The sequence below is a fragment of the Herpailurus yagouaroundi genome, unplaced genomic scaffold, assembly GCF_014898765.1.
Source record: "Herpailurus yagouaroundi ecotype Mexico unplaced genomic scaffold, PumYag 29, whole genome shotgun sequence".
Classification (NCBI taxonomy): Eukaryota; Metazoa; Chordata; class Mammalia; order Carnivora; family Felidae; genus Herpailurus; species Herpailurus yagouaroundi.
This window is the reverse complement of record NW_024412377.1, coordinates 65,694,464-65,710,305: the sequence shown is the minus strand read 5'-3', so window position 1 is coordinate 65,710,305 and position 15,842 is coordinate 65,694,464. Positions and strand designations below refer to the sequence as shown.

At 51.6% G+C, this 15,842-nt stretch overlaps 1 protein-coding gene across 2 annotated transcripts in view; it reads right to left on the bottom strand.

The window, feature by feature from the left end:
* Positions 1-15,842, bottom strand: part of CDHR2 (cadherin related family member 2) — a 35,121-nt gene extending 19,279 nt beyond the window's left edge. Inside the window, exons 1-5 of one of the 2 annotated variants that reach the window (XM_040445927.1) lie at positions 15,760-15,842; positions 5,854-5,920; positions 5,511-5,582; positions 591-730; positions 420-473 (exon numbers count right to left, since the gene is read on the bottom strand). In XM_040445927.1, the coding sequence (XP_040301861.1) occupies positions 420-473; positions 591-730; positions 5,511-5,582; positions 5,854-5,908 (321 nt within the window). In that variant the 5' untranslated portion in view covers positions 5,909-5,920; positions 15,760-15,842. The remainder of the gene's footprint in view (positions 1-419; positions 474-590; positions 731-5,510; positions 5,583-5,853; positions 5,921-15,759) is intronic. The other variant, XM_040445918.1, reaches the window with a different exon arrangement.

Below are 15,842 nucleotides of genomic sequence, written 5' to 3'. Positions count from 1 at the left end.
GTGTGACCCAAAATGGGCAAGTATAATTTGGATGAAAATAAACATCAAATTCAGTTTGGTTTTTTTTTTTTTTTTTAATTTTTTTTTCAACGTTTATTTATTTTTGGGACAGAGAGAGACAGAGCATGAACGGGGGAGGAGCAGAGAGAGAGGGAGACACAGAATCGGAAACAGGCTCCAGGCTCTGAGCCATCAGCCCAGAGCCCGACGCGGGGCTCGAACTCACGGACCGCGAGATCGTGACCTGGCTGAAGTCGGACGCTTAACCGACTGCGCCACCTAGGTGCCCCCAAATTCAGTTTTTGTTAACTAGGGCCCTCTCTGCTTGCTTGAGGTAGGGGACAGTCAGGAGTGGCCCTTGGTCCTCCGCTCTCCGATCCCAGGACCACCCTGCCCTCCCTTCCCCCCTTCCAACTCACTGGGTTGTTGTGACCGTCGCTCACGGAGATAGTGATGGGGAGCAGGTAGCTCGGCTGCAGCGGGCAGAGAGGAGAGGCCCCGAGGTGGACTCCTGCTCAGGGTGGGAGCACAGACAGGGCCCCCACCTCCCCGCCCCCCTCATGGGGCCCTCCCAGGCTGCTGCCCTTTACCTCATAGTCCAGAGGGCTGGCCAGCTTCACTTCCCCAGTGGCTGGGGTGACACTGAAGAAGTAGGCAAATTGGCCACTAATCCCATAGGTCAGAGGGTCCTGGTCACGGTCCTGAGCTACCAACCAGAAGGCCTCGGCACCTGAAGGTGGGACAGAGAATGTCCACAGTCCATGGTCACCTCTTCCGGCGCTGGCCTAGCTGAGCTGGGCTAGGGGCCCTGTGTTCTCTGGGACCTCCCGGCCACCAGGGCTCTGCCCGCTGTGGTCATAAATGTCAGGTTTGGCTGTTGCTCCTCAGCACCCACTCCGTGGCCTTTTGATAACATCATGCTGATTTCCTCTACGGTGAGACCCCATCTGCACTGGCCACGGCAGGGTGGGCTGTTATCCAAGCATCTCCCTTTCCCCTGGCCCTGGGATTGCCTCCCTGGAATTGGTTGAGAAGAGACCAGAGATGATTGGAATGGAAGTATCTAGCTGCAGCCGCTGGGTGCATCCTAGACGAGGACCACTGGAGTCCCTCTGGAGGTGCCTGGGCCTCCTCTAAGCCTTTCCTTCACCCGGAGACTGTGCCCCCAGAGCCTGCCAGAAACACCATCTGCACAAATGAGCGTCTACTTGCTGGCCTCCCAGGAGCCCCGGCTCTTTCGTTGAGCCTCCAGAGGGCATGTCCCTGGGCAGAGCGGAGGCTCAGAGATAGCGGGGGACTTGAAAATCCCAAGGCCTTCAACTCTCCAGTCTAAAAGAAACTTTTTACAGATTCATCAAACCCTGCTCCAGGGCCTCACCTCCTTTATCACATCCAACCTCTGCTCAGCCACCTCCAGCATCAAAACTTACTCTCTCCTCAGCCACCCTCTCCCATTGTTGGACAAATGTCCATGAGCAAGGGCTTTCTCCAACTCACCAAAGTGTTTCCCTGTAACCCCCACGCACAGGTCCCCAAAGGCCACGAGCTGGGGTGCCCTTGGGCCCCTTGTTACTTGTAGGGGACCCACAAGAATATTTCATTTCTGTCATAAAATATAATTGTAATATTTATTTTAGAGTAAGGGGCTCACAAAGGCAGAAGTGCCGTGTGGCTCAGCGCCCAGCCTGAGGGCCTCAGGGACCCAGTCCTCCCCTTTTGCCCATTATAGCTTTTCAGAGACAAGCTCATCAGCGTGCCCCAGAGTCAGCTTTCTTTAGCCAAACAGTTCCAGCTCCTCCCACAACTTCTTGGACAGCTTGGTTACAGTCCCTCCCCCCAAGCCCCCTCTTCCAGGAAGACCACCATACCACTGTTCTGCTAAAAAGATGTTAGTGTCTACTTTATTTTTCCTTGGTCGCGAGACACGCTGTCAATTTAATGACTGTTTTGGGGGGGAGAAAAGTCACTCTGGGTTAGTTGACTATCTCAATTGTAAGACATATCCTGGTTCAATTACAGTGCAATAGGATGTGGCCCTTATGCCTAAGGAAATATGGGAGGTGAGCAGGTGGGTGTAAATCCTTATGTGTTTATATTTGTCCATGGGCATAGAAAGATGTATCAGTGGGGAAATGCTCTTTAAATGCTCTTTTTTTCAGGTTGACCTGAAAAAAGAAATTAAATATAAGAAATCAATAAAAGACATGTATTAGGTCTCTGTGTATAAGGAATTATATAGTTTGTCACTAAACGAAAATGGATATATTTAAAAATTTTTAATGTGTATTTATTTATTTTGAGGGGGGGAGAGAGAGAGAGAAAGTGGGGGAGGGGCAGAGAGAGAGAAAGAGAAAGAGAATCCCAAGCAGGCTCCAGGCTATCAGCTCAGAGCCCGACACAGGACTTGATCCCACAACCTGTGAGATCGTGACCTGAGCCGAAATCAAGAGTTGGACACTTAACCGACTGAGCCTCCCAGGCACCCCTAAAATTGATATTTAAAACACCATAATTGGGGCGCCTGGGTGGCGCAGTCGGTTGAGCGTCCGACTTCAGCCAGGTCACCATCTCGCGGTCCGTGAGTTCGAGCCCCGCGTCAGGCTCTGGGCTGATGGCTCAGAGTCTGGAGCCTGTTTCCGATTCTGTGTCTCCCTCTCTCTCTGCTCCTCCCCCGTTCATGCTCTGTCTCTCTCTGTCCCAAAAATAAATAAATGTTGAAAAAAAATTTAAAAAAAAAAACACCATAATTATATATTTTTTAAAAATCTGCCTGATGAAGCTAAACTATTGTATAGCATTAGTGTCAGAAAAAGAGGTCTTGTGTGAGAGAGAAAGGACAGGGAGTGACCGAAGGGACGAAAAAGGGGACCTGGGAGTGTTGGCAACATCCTAGTTCCTGATCCAGTGGAGGTTACATGTGAATTCAATGCACTTTCCTGTACATATATTATACTTCAAAATAGAAAGTCTAGTTCATGAGTTCGCGCCCTGTGTCGGGCTCTGAGCTGGCATTGTGGAGCCTGCTTGGGATTCTCTCTCTCTTTCTCCCTCTCTGTCTCAAAATAAAATTAAAAAAAAAAAATAGAAAGTCTAAATGACATAGTTTTTAAAATCTGACTGAAAATACTTCCCATTGTAAGAGAGCTGTAGAATTTGTCTCAGGAAGAAGGAAATCATCCTTTACTTTAAAAGCCCAGGGAGGAGGCCTCCTGACTATCGGTTCAGCGTCCGACTTCAGCTCAGGTCATGGTCTCTCGGTTCGTGGGTTCGAGCCCTGCGTCGGGCTCGGTGCTGACAGCTCGAAACCTGGAACCTGCTTCGGATTCTGTGTCTCCCTCTCTCTGCCCCTCCTCCGCTTGCACTCTGTCTCTCTCTCAAAAATAAATAAACATTCAAAAAATTAAAAAAAAAAAAGTTCAGAGAAGAGCCATGTGGTTATAAAAAACCCTCATTTGGTATGGCTCAGGGAGGGAGGAGCACTGCTCTGAACAACGAAGGAATTAGTTTTCTGTTTCCAGGGAGGTTGCAGAGGGAGGAGTGTGCCACAGGGGAGGTGAGGAGAGACAGACAAGGGTCAGGTGACCTGACCAGGCTCCGAGTGGACACTTTTGTGACAACAGGGAGTGTGGCTTCCCGATTCATGCTGCAGTTCCTGCTTTCTCCCCAAACCTTCAGTAGAGGCTGGAGCTGGCTGGAAGGGACCAGGGACTGGCCACGGAGAGGGAAGAAGGAACGAGAGGTGAGCCTCAAGCTCCAAAAGAACATCCACAGGAGGGGCCTCTGGAACTAGCATGGGGACTTAAGCTGTTTTGTTTAGACATTAAAGTCTTACCCCAGAGAATGGAGATCTTGAAGGCCTTTGGGTTGTAACATCTGTGACATTTGTTTGAAGGTATGTATGTGTTTTATCTATGACCAAACAGCTATGAAAATATATGTAAATGTCGTTCATGTTTACACATTACTTCTCTGTTGTACAGAGAACATTTATAAATATCAAGTGGTTGGACACCAGCCCAGCCCTCCGGGGGGGGTTTGTGTCATCTCTGAGTGAAATGAGACTATTACCTCCCTTACCTGGGCATTAAATTTTTACTGATATAACCCTGAATAGATCTCGCTGTCCTGGCCACCACACCCAAAGGCACGTGGCCTTTGCGCCTGCAAAGTCCATCCCCATCCTTCCCTCAGATCTGGGCATCTGAATCCCAGGACAAACTCTGGGTTTCACTTCCTTTGATGCAGTCTCTTGTGTTAGGTTGGAGCTTTACACATCTGAGATCCCAATTCTGATGCTAAGACAAAGACTGTGGCTTGTCCCCCAGTAGTCATCCTCCTCCTTTCCCTCAGAGTAAGAGAAGCCCAGATTTTGAGCTGGTTACACGGTCAACCAGAGTAAAGACTTCATTTCCCAGGTTCCCTTGAAGCTAGGTGTGGCTATGATGCTAAAATCCGTGCGTGTGGAGTCTGGAGCCTGTCCTAAGGACAAAGGGCCAAACTCACGTTGCCCCTTCCTCCTCTGGCTGGCTGGAATAGGGTGAGGCATGAGCCATCTTGGTCCACGTGGATGAGGGCCGCACCTGAGGGAAGGCAGAATCTGGACGTGGAAGGAGGGAGGGTGCCTGACACCAGGAGCATAGAGTTGGGAACAGCCTACTGTTCTCATGGAACAGAACCCCAGACAGCCCTGGACTTGTTGCTGTAGATGGCTATATGAGAGAATTATAAACCTTGACCTTGTTTACACCTTGGTTGTTTGGGGTCTATAATGTACAGCTGAGCCTATAGCCCAGTAAAAATAGTCATCTTTGTTTCTGCTTCTCCAATCCACATCCTGCCGGGAGTTTGGTATTCAGTTCCTATGGTTCCTCCAAAACGATATTTCCCAAATGTCATCCCCTCTTATACGCTGCCACCATCTTTACCATAACCAAATATCTCATTGTTTATGATCCTTCTTTTAATCCACTTATCATTTCATGTAAGTACATTTATTTTAAAAGCAAGCTTTAGATCGCGGCTGTAAATAGAAATCCATTTCACTTGCCATAGATAGAAAGTAACTCTACAAACAAAGGCAATAAAAATAAAGCAAACTTATTAACTTCTGGAGAGAAGTGTGTGAAAGGCTCTGAGTCTGAAACCTACTCTCTGTTTAGGGGCTAAAAACAGGGACTGGAGGGAGGTTAGCAAGTGGGAGAGTTGGAAGAGAAAGAATTGTCCCAAGTGGATCCTTTCTCCTTGGGGAAATCAGAAACACCAGAAAGTGATGGGAAACAGGAGGAATGTTCTCACGGGGTGTCTTGGTTATTTGATGTTGTGTGAGGGCCCTGACGCAAAAGCTGAAGAGGAGGAGAAAACAGATTTCTGGAACTGACTCCCATCAGTCCACCTTTGCCCCTTGACGAGCCATGCAGCTGCAAGGATGGGGAGCTAGCTCCTAGGGGAGGCCCTGGCACCCTCTTTGGGTAAGGGTTTGGCACAGTCTCTGCACAGGGATAGTTACTCACCCACTGGTAGGTCCTCAGGCAAGTTCACTCTCGTCATGTTTCCCGAGAACACTGGGGCCACATTGGCTGCCACTGTAGGAACATAGATCACTGGAACACCTGGTTGCCATTGCAAAGCCTGACCCCCACCAGCCCCTGTGGGAGCCCATACCAGTCCCAACCTTCAGCCAAGCTCACCCGCCAGGGCCTGTATTGCTCCCCAGGCCTCCCCAAGGCAGCCAAGCATGAGGCTGGGTCGTAGGAGCTGGGAGTTTGCTGATAAGACAGTGCCCCTTCCTTCTGGAAGGTCCTGCCAAGGATCCCCAGGTTAATGCTACTCTGATAGGGGAGGAGAGGCACCCACCGGACACCATGAGGGTAGGCAACAGGAAGCAGGACAGCCACAACCATGCCATCATGTCTGGAAGGACCTAGGAGAAGAGGTATCAGGGAAGAGGCACCTATACACATGCCTCCCTCCCTTTGGCGGACCCCCCATCTGTCTGGGTCTGACCCAGGCCACCCACAACGACCATCAGCAGCTCTCCTAAAGGGCCCCTATCATCCTCTGCCCATTTTCCAGATGTCCCAGGGTAGGAGTAATGGCGGGAGGGGGGGCGGTGGTACCCAGAGGGGTGGGCAAGGTAGCTGAGCCTGGTCCAGAATTCCATTCTGAGAATGACTCTGAACTTGACTCCAGAATTCAGTGTCTACTGTGTAGTAGGTACTGCTCTAAGCAAATTGTATGTGTAATCTTGGTATTCCTGCAACTATGAGGTGGTTGAGAGAATAAGGGGCTTTCCTGAGGCCACACAGGAAATCAATGACAAAACTACACTCTTTTGGGGGCACCTGGGTGGCTCAGTTGGTTGAGCATCCAACTCTTGATTTCAGCTCAGGTCATGATCCCAGAGTCATGGGATTGAGCTCTGCTCAGCATGGAGCCTGCTTAAGATTCTCTCTCTCTCTCTCTCTCTCTCTCTCTCTCTCTCTCAGGGGCACCTGGGTGGCTCAGTCGGTTGAGTGTCCGACTTTGGTTCAGGTCATGATCTTGCAGTCCGTGAGTTTGAGCCCTGCGTCAGGCCCTGTGCTGACAGCTCAGAGACTGGAGCCTGCTTCGGATTCTGTGTCTCCCTCTCTCTCTGCCCCTCCCCTGCTCATGCTCTGTCTCTCTCACTCTCCAAAATGAATAAATGTTTTAAAAAAATTTAAAAAAAAAGATTCTCTCTCTCTCTCCCTCTGCCCCTCTTCCCTGCTCATGCTTGGTCTCTCTCTGTCTCTCTCTCTCTCAAATAAAATAAAATTTAAATTTAAATTTAAATTAAAAAAAAATTGAACACAAGGCTTTTAGTCTTCAGAATTCACTCCCCCAGCCACTACACTACTCTGTCTATTTGAAGTGTCTAAAACTAATAGCATCCTTCAAAATTAGGTGCCTGAGGAGGGACTGTGACTTATCCAGGACAATCCAAAGACTCTATGGGTGGGCAGGGTCCTTTGTCCTACTTGCGGACACATTTAACAGCTGCCTTTTCAGTCTTTCCCAAAGTGTGCTCTGTGGAACACTGCCCATGTAAGATGCCCTACAGCAGGAGGGTTCCCTGGTTAAGTCAGTTTGGGAAGGATCCAAAACTATGGGACAACCAAGAGAAAAATGACCTCAATCTATGGCTGATTCCAAAAGATGGGACCCTCCAAAGGGGAGAGTAAGGAACAAGGGAGAGAGAGATTGGCTCCCAGAGCTGATCCTGACAATGAAACAGCATCAAAACCCAGAAGTCCTCTCCCTCTCACCACCCAGCCCTCTCCCAAGTTCCCACCTCAGGAATATACCCATTTGCCCAGGTTACCCTGACTTCCCTTTTCTGGAGTGCCCCACATCCAATCCATGGGGACCCCTGCATTTCTCTCCATCCCACAGAGGCCACACTCACAGGCCCCCTTCCCCCCTTGCCTGGCTCAGCCCTCCTCCAGGTCTCCCTCCCCTTAGTCTCTAATCCAGTTCGCTCAGCTCAAGTAATCCTTCCTTGCCCCCTCTGATGACCTCCCTCCCCTGTTCAAAAGCCTTCGATGGCTCCGCATTGCCTGAGTCCACACTGCATAAAAGGGCTTCCACAGACCATCCATGCCTGCCTGCCATCTCCCATGCCTCGCATGGCCACAGGTGCGCCCCGCTTTCCCTCACTGCCAGGGAAACACGGGGGTATCAGGTGGATTGGTAATTTTAAATATCTGCTGACATTTCCTGAGCACATACTATGTGCTGGGCACTCTGATTCATTCATTCATTCTTTTATAAATATTTATGGATGTCTACCATCCACCACGTGCTATACCTTGTTCTCAGCACTGGGGAAATAATGGCGAACAAAAGACTCTGCGTGCTGCCTTCCCCAAGCTCCTGGCTTAGTAAATGAGACAGACCCTAGACAAGTAAACACAGTGCTATCTAACTGCTTGCTGCATCCTGTGCTATGAAGGAAGAGAATGTGCCTAGTGTGGGAGCAGAAGGAGGGGTGCCACTTTGGGCACTATGGCAGATAAACTGGGCTACGCACTTTTTGACACTTCTTCCAGCAAGAGATGAGGACTAGGTCTGCTCCCCTTGAATCTGGTCCATTCATCATGTTTTTATTTTCTCTCTTTTATGAGACTTTAACACCTGGGGGGCCTTGCTGGCCTTTCCCAAGGTGAGCTATTTCCTAGAGATGACAAATGACTTGTCTGCAAACACTCCTCTCCTATACAAACCAACCAATCCAGAGACGACACCCAAACCACCTCCTTTATCTAACTCACACACCAGGTCAATACTCCCCCTGCCCTAAGTCACCCCAGGGCCAAGCACTGGACAGCTAAGGACAGCCCCTAGAGCCTACCAAAACTATTCAAACTACTTCATCCTAATCTTGCTCTGCTGCTTGACCTGAAGCTTCCTTCCCATGGAAAATGCACTGAGGCTCTGGGTCATGCTTTCTCCTCCTTCCTGCCTCCTGGCCAAAAGCTTCCCCATGTGGCCCTGCATGGTGTGGCAAGCCAGCTCTTCGAGAAAACTGTAATAAAAATTCTTACAATTGCCTTAGCCTCTCCATGTCATTACACAGTCACCTCCATGAATTAAAAATCCCACTGGTTTTATAGTTAAGACATCTGGGCAGGCCCCATGACTGATCGATAGACTATGGCACCAGAGATGCTATGCCGGTTCCCAGGCCTAGGCCTCAAGATACTGGCACTTTCCTTTCCAGTGTCTTGGAACACTCACTCTTGGAACTCAGCAGTCATGCTGCAAGAAAGCCCAAGCAGTCTCTTGAAGAGACTCATGTGGAGAAGAACCGAAGCCCCTGGCCAACAGCCTGGTTGAGCTCCCAGTGGACAGCTAACATCCATGTGAATAAGCCGGTGTATAAACCATCCCAAAATGGCTGCTCTACCCCCAAATGAGCCATCCCTTCTGAGCCCTGCCCAAATGGTAGATCTCTAAGCATAATAAATGACTGTTGCTGTTTGCCAGTAAGTCCTAGCGTGGTTGGTTATGTAGCAGTGGATAATGGGAACACATAGGGCTGAGTCTCTGAGAAAGTGACGTGTCTGACAGATAAGGAAAGGGCATTGTGTGAGGAGTGGAGGAGGGAGCTTTCTGTTCAGGAGAATTCAACATTCATCTCCACTTCTTCCTTCTTGAAACCCCACTCAAATGATGGTAAAGATTTTAGAAGTTCAAAAGAGTTGGTGAGAGATGAACAACTTATCAAGCTAATGATAGTGAAAACCAGAGTACGGATGACACCCACGAGAAGCCAGCTCAAAACCCCAGAAAGGCCAAAGCATCGGCAGTTCTAGAACCCTCTGAAATCGGAGGTGTGGGGTGGCCTAAAAGCAGGAAAATTAGTTGAAAGTTTGCATGTGGAGCTGTTAGACTCCCAGATACCGCTTCTCCACCCATGCAGTCAGGGGGCTGACATCCCACCCCCCACACACATTAGAGAACTTACATGGAGGCTACTTCCTGAAAAGGCTGAATCGGAGAGATCTGGAGCCAGGGGGCCCTAGGCCTGGCAGAGGTGGGGTACCACAGCAAAACAGGGAGCTAAGTGAAAGACTGCACACTAAATGGTGACACTCTCAGCCCCTTGTCCCTTCTCAGTTCCAAAAGCACTGGCAGATGATAGGACACCTCCCCCAACCACCAGAAATTTAAAAAATAAAAAATAAAAAATGAAAAAAAAACAAAACAGAGAAAATGGACCCACTTAAGAGGAAACAACCCACAGATTCTGAAATGTAGGGGCTTCCATTGACTCACTTTATGGTGCGGCTTCTAAAAGACAAGTTATGCCTTGCCCCCTGACCCAGAGCCCCCACGGATTTCATTATGTATGAACAGGAACCATCAGACACTGAAGGGAAGAGAGATGCCATAGCATGTGGGAGCTCCTACTGAAAACTGCCATAGCTTCAGGAAGTTTACAATCCGGTGGGCACGATCTTCATGGCTTGAAGTCAGGGTGGAAGTATTTACACCATGGAAATAAGCAAACACAATAAATCATGGAAACCTGCACACCAGTGACAGACACTGAAAAATCCAAACCAAGTCAAACAAAAATATGGGGAAAGGCAATTCGGGGGCTGTTTGTTGTTATAAATCTCGTAGTATGATTTGAATTTTTTATTTTGTTATTAAAAACATTTTTTGATTATTTATTTTGAGAGAGAGAGCGCGAGAGACAGAGTGCGAGCAGGGGAGGGGCAGAGAGAGAGGGAGACACAGAAACTGAAGCAGGCTCCAGCCCCTGAGCTGTCAGCACAGAGCCCGACACGGGGTTCGAACCCACGAACTGCGAGACCGTGACCTGAGCCGAAGTCAGACTCAACCAAATGAGCCACCCAGGCCCTCCTTATTTGAATTTTTTAAATTCAGGGCCCATGGGGTGCCTGGGTGCCTCAGTCAGTAGAGTATATGACTCTTGATCTGGTGGTTGTGAGTTCAAGCCCCACCTTGGGTGTAGAGAGCACTTAAAAATAATATCTTTTTAAAAAAATTCACAGGGCACCTGGGTGGCTCAGTCGGTCGAGTGCCCAACTCTTGGTTTTGGTCCAGGTCATGATCCCAGGGTTAGGGATCGACCCTGGCATAGGACTCTGCGTGGAGCATGGAGTCCGCTTAAGATTCTCTCTCTCTCTCTCTCTCTCTCTCTCGCTCTCGCTCGCGCGCGCTCTCACTCTTGCTCTCTCTCTATCTCTATCTCTATCTCTCTCCCCCTTGGCCCCTCTCCCCCTCTCTTTAAAATAAAATAAATCAGTACCCATACTACTTGGCTGAAGCAAGCACTGTTACAAAGTTGCTCAGTCAGTATGCGAGGTGGCCCCAGGTCAGGTTAGAACCAGTTGTGTTCCGGGAATTGTAAGATGGGCCATGTGGCTGGACCCAGGAGAGAGAGGGGCCGGGAGGGAGACGGGGAGGGGAAGCAGGCAGAGGCAGATCACGCCTGGCCCTGTAAGACAAGGCGAGGCTGGTTTGCTTTATTCTAAGGAAAACGGAGGGTCATTTCAGGGTTTTAAGCAGAGGAGTGGCAGGGACTAATTTACTTTTCTAGAAGATCTTTCCAGCTGCTACATGCCGGTGGATTGAAATGGTGGCAGCAGGGCTAAAGAGAAGAGGCAGGAATAGAGGTATTTTGGGGGCAGGACATAAATTCACATAATCTCTGCACAACCCATTTTGCCGACAGAGAAACAGGCTCAGTGGAGCTCACAGCTAGAAGTGAGGGGGTCTTTCCCATGGGCTTTCCCCAGGGCTCCAGCAGGAGGCGGAAAAACCCAGTTCAGCTATGGGCCCCACACCTTCAAAACACCTGTTATTTCAGACCTAGTGATCCAAGGAACCTAAAATAAAGAACTCTTGGGGCGCCTGGGTGGCTCAGTCCGTTGAGCGACCGACTTCAGCTCAGGTCACCATCTCGCGGTTCGTGAGTTCCAGCCCCGCGTCAGGCTCTGCATTCACAATGCAGGTTCTCGCTTACCCTCTCTCTCTGCCCCTCCCTCCCTCTCTCTCTCTCTCTCTCAAAATAAATAAATAAAGTAAGGAAACTCTTTCAGCAGAAAAACTGTTCATCACAAGTGGTTATTTGTAATCATGGAAAATGGAAGTAACCTAAATGTGGGAACACCAAGCAACAGTCAAGAAAGATGGGACGAAGGCCTCAGTGGAATATGTGGCAGGTGTTAAGCATCCCGGCAGTGAACGACAGCAGCTGCCATGGAAGGAACATGTACTCCATGCTGGACACCAAGCTGGGCACTATCTGACACAGGAACACTTAAGATAGGCACCATTATACCCACTTTACAGATGGGGAAAGTAGAGGTCAGAGAGGCAAAGAGCTTACAGAGCTGAGAAGCAGCAGAGGCTCTCTGGGCGATTCACTCTAAGCCCATTTCCTCCTTTGTAAAATGGACTGATAACTCTACGAAGTGATAGGGGTGGGGGGAGTGAATGAGAAGAGAATGTGCCAGCTCAGCCCCTGGCACACAGAAAGCACTCAACAAATGCAAATCCCTTCCTTCTGCCTGTTGTGTGCGGTCATCCTCACCATATGACTGCTCCTCCCAGTCCTACGCGAGACGTTGACGGTCAGGCGGTGGAGGATGCCGGTGTGATGGAGCTGGGGTCACCATGCAGTGACTGGGGGGGGGGGCCCTGGAGCGGGTCGTGGAGGTGGAGTTGGGCCAGGATGGTAGTTTGGTTGGGGGTAGGGATGACAAAGGGATGGAAGCAGGGACGGTGGTGGCAGTGACGTGGGGATACCGTTTGTGATAATGAGGGTGGGGAGGCAGGTGGAGATGGTGGTGGCGGTGGGCACACAATAGATGCACAGATGGAGTTGGACCCTGATGATGGCGGTAGACAGCTGGCATCCACTGTGTGAGCAAAATCGGGGGTACCTCAACACTGGCTGGATGCAGCCAGTCCTGATGTCCCCTTGCTGTGTGATCTTGGACCTCACCCCTCACCTCTTTCGTTCTCCCACTTCCCCTCCTTCAGGGGTGAGTCAGCAGCCACAGGGAAATTAGTCACTAAGTGTGCAAGGTGTGCTTTTCACTATGACGAAGTGCAATCGGGAATACAGGAAACCCCTGCCCTCGGGATCCAGTCCTCAAGGGGAAGGAAGCCGGCAAGGATGGCCCACGTGCTGTGGCTGGCACTTTGTACCCTGTGCCATTCAGTCCTCGGCACACCACGGCCCGGGAGCAGAAGGGACGTGACCCAGTCAGTAATGGGATCAGAACCCAAAGCAGGAAGTCTATTCTCTCTCTTTCTGGGCTTCTGATTTTCTCTTCCTCATCAGCCAGACTTCTCCCAGACAGTGTGTGCAGAGCACCCAAGGGCAAGGTAGAGGGAGAACAGCCTTAACTGGCAGGCATCCTCTAGGGTCCCCAAGGCCTCCACCTCCTGGCCTCCTTCCTGTAAACCAGCTACACTCATTGCTCATGGAAGCTTCTTCCAACTTCCCCCTCCCATTGTCTTGGGGCCTCAAGAAGCCTGCTGATCCTTACTCGGGGCAACAGTGATATATCCAAAGTCTTGCCCCTGCATCTGGTCCAGACCATCCCAGAGAGGTGGCTGTCAACCCCTTTTATTCCTGAGTCCCAGGGAAGATAAGGCTCCTGCCCAATGCCCGCAAGCCAGCTGGGGGCAAAACTGGACGCCTCCCTTCCACCCAGTCCAGTGCTCTTTCTTGCTGCGGTCCTGCCTCTCCTCCCCACTTTAGTACCTCCACCCTGGGTTTCACACAACCTTGTCCCCTTGTTACAGAGACTTTTTACACACACACGCTCACTTGATCATAATGAGGCCAAAGTTCTATGGTCCAGAGTGTCACCTCTGGATTTGGTCATTTGAGAAAAATGTACAGAGCCTGTGTGAGCTGGACAAGGAACAAGAACGAACCTGCCCCGCCAGTGAGCCTTCTCGCCCGCTGGGCACAGCTACTCCCAAGCACAAGCCTCCACCATGGCTCTGGTGGCAGGAAACACTTCCTCCCCCTCGGCCCGGCAGGCTGAGTCCTCACAGGTCCTGGGTTTCTCTTCCCACACAAGCTGGTCCCCTTCCTCCTCCTGTGGGCCAGTGGCACTGGATGCTCCTGTTCTCCATCCACACCCTCTATTTTCCTCTATCCAGGCATTTGCATATGCTGTCGCCTCGCCCCGGAATGCCTTCCCTCTCCTTCTGCATATGTGCAAATTCTCTCCATCCTCTAAGGCCAGGTCAGGTGCAGAGCCATGTGTATGCTTTGGTGGGCCCTCCTCCGGCCCCTGAGTTTCTGGTCTCCCAGCAAGGGCAGGGGACAGAGCAATTGCAAATGAACAAGAAGTGAATGGCGTTGCCTGTGGGCTGGGACTGGGGAGAGGCCTTGATAGTGCCCTGGCCGGCCCACCCCGGGCCTGTGCCGCTGGGCAGCCTGGGCGCGAAGAAGGCAGCCTCACCCCAGCCCCAGTACCACGCAGCCACACCCAGAGGCTCTTCTTTCCCTTCTACCTCTCAGTTTGCCTTCTAAAAAGTGGGACTATCTACATTCTAGAAATCCCAGCTTCCCTCTCCCCACACTTTCCTTCCTCTCAAAATGTACTCCTTAAAGAAGGAGCGATGTCAAAAAAGAAGTGAATTAGGGTGCTTCTGAACCCCTACTGGCCACATGAGATGTGCAGGCCCCCCACCAGGAGTGCCCCTCTCACCCCCTCCCCCGCTTGGATGAGGCACACTCACCCTGGCCTGGGAAGCACTGGCTCCTTGACCCCAGTGGGAAGAGGCAGCAGCCACAGTCCCCAACAGCCCAGGGCACCCACACCGTCTCCCAGACAGGGGGTGAGGACCCCAGATCTGCCCAGGACCTCCAAGAGGGTCAGAGAGGGTGGTGGCCCTTGTCACCCACAGGCCCCCAAAGAGCTGACTCGGCCAACATGGCCACTGCCACCTCTAGCTCATCGCATACTTTCTCTTCCGCTCTGTTTCCTTCTCACAGCTGTGCCCCAGCTGTAGGAATTATCGTTTGGGGTGCAGTGAGAAAACTGAGGCTCCGAGAAGTTCAAAGAGGGATGTCCGAGAGCGTGGGACAGGGCATTAGACCCAGACTAGATCCAAATCCAGGAGTCCTTGGGTGAGCCTTGGTCTGGGCTCCATTTGACTTCATGGGACCCTACCTACACCCACAAGGCAGACACCAGCCCAGCCAGGGAGCCCCGGTGCCAAGATGTGGACCCCAAGAACACTGGGCTCCCTGCCACAGGGCCCCTCCAGTGCCCATCACCCCGGCTGTTTCAGCGGCAGATAGATACGGAGGCCAATGGCCCTGGGTTGGATTCCAGAATTTCACTTACTCACTGTCACCCAACCCCAGGCAAGCCCTTGCCCCCTCTGAGCCTCAGTTTCCCTCCTGAGAAACGGGGTGAGGTTAAGAACCATGGAGTCCATACACTGGTGGCCATCAGTCAGATCCCAAAGTTCCCTGAGCCCACACCGGTGTCTGGTGCCCCAGCCGTGCAGTGCCGGCCTCAGGGAAGAGGTCCAGCTGGGCCCTGGCTCTCACACCAGGCCAGGGCTGGGGCCCGGCCTGCAGTTCGTGCCAGCCAGACCCTTCCTAGTACTGGCTGAAGTGGCACTCCAATCCATCACTGACCAAAGACCCAACTGGGCTTCAGAGGCTCTCCGGCTTCCTTCCTGCATCCTTACCATCCTGACTCCACCGATGTGGAAACTGAGGTCCAGAAGAGTTACAGAGCCCACCCAAAGTCAGGACGGAGCTGGGATCTGAACCCACGCAGTTGGGGTCGGAGCCCAGTTCTTTCTCCTGGAGCTCTGGAGCCCTCCGGCTCAGCCACTCTGTCTTTACCCCTCGAGCTTCTTGTGAAAGAGGCCCAGGCAGGTTAACGCACTTGCCTGAGGGAACTGCCTCCCTTCTGTCCTGTGAGAAACCTCAGTGGGTCCAGATTATCCAAGGACTTGGAAGGGAGGGGAGCCATCAGCACCTGGGAACAGGTCTTATTAGCCCCACACTGAGAAGAAACTGAGGCCTGGCAGTCAGACCGGGACTCCCTCAGCTCCAGGTCCGCCCAACCCAGAACGAGCCCTCACTCCCTCTGCCCGGGGCTCCCACCCGGCTGGGTGGGAGCCACAGAGCTCACCTGGGCCTCAACAACCTTACTCAGCCCCTACCCCTGGCCAGCAGCCCCCTGCGGCCCCGTTGCAGCCAAGCTGTGCGGTCCCTACCTGTGCCCCAGAAGGGGCCGTGGAGGCGGCAGATGGGCACCAGCGGGCACCGTCTGGGGCCTGCCACAGCGTGGCCGGCAGAC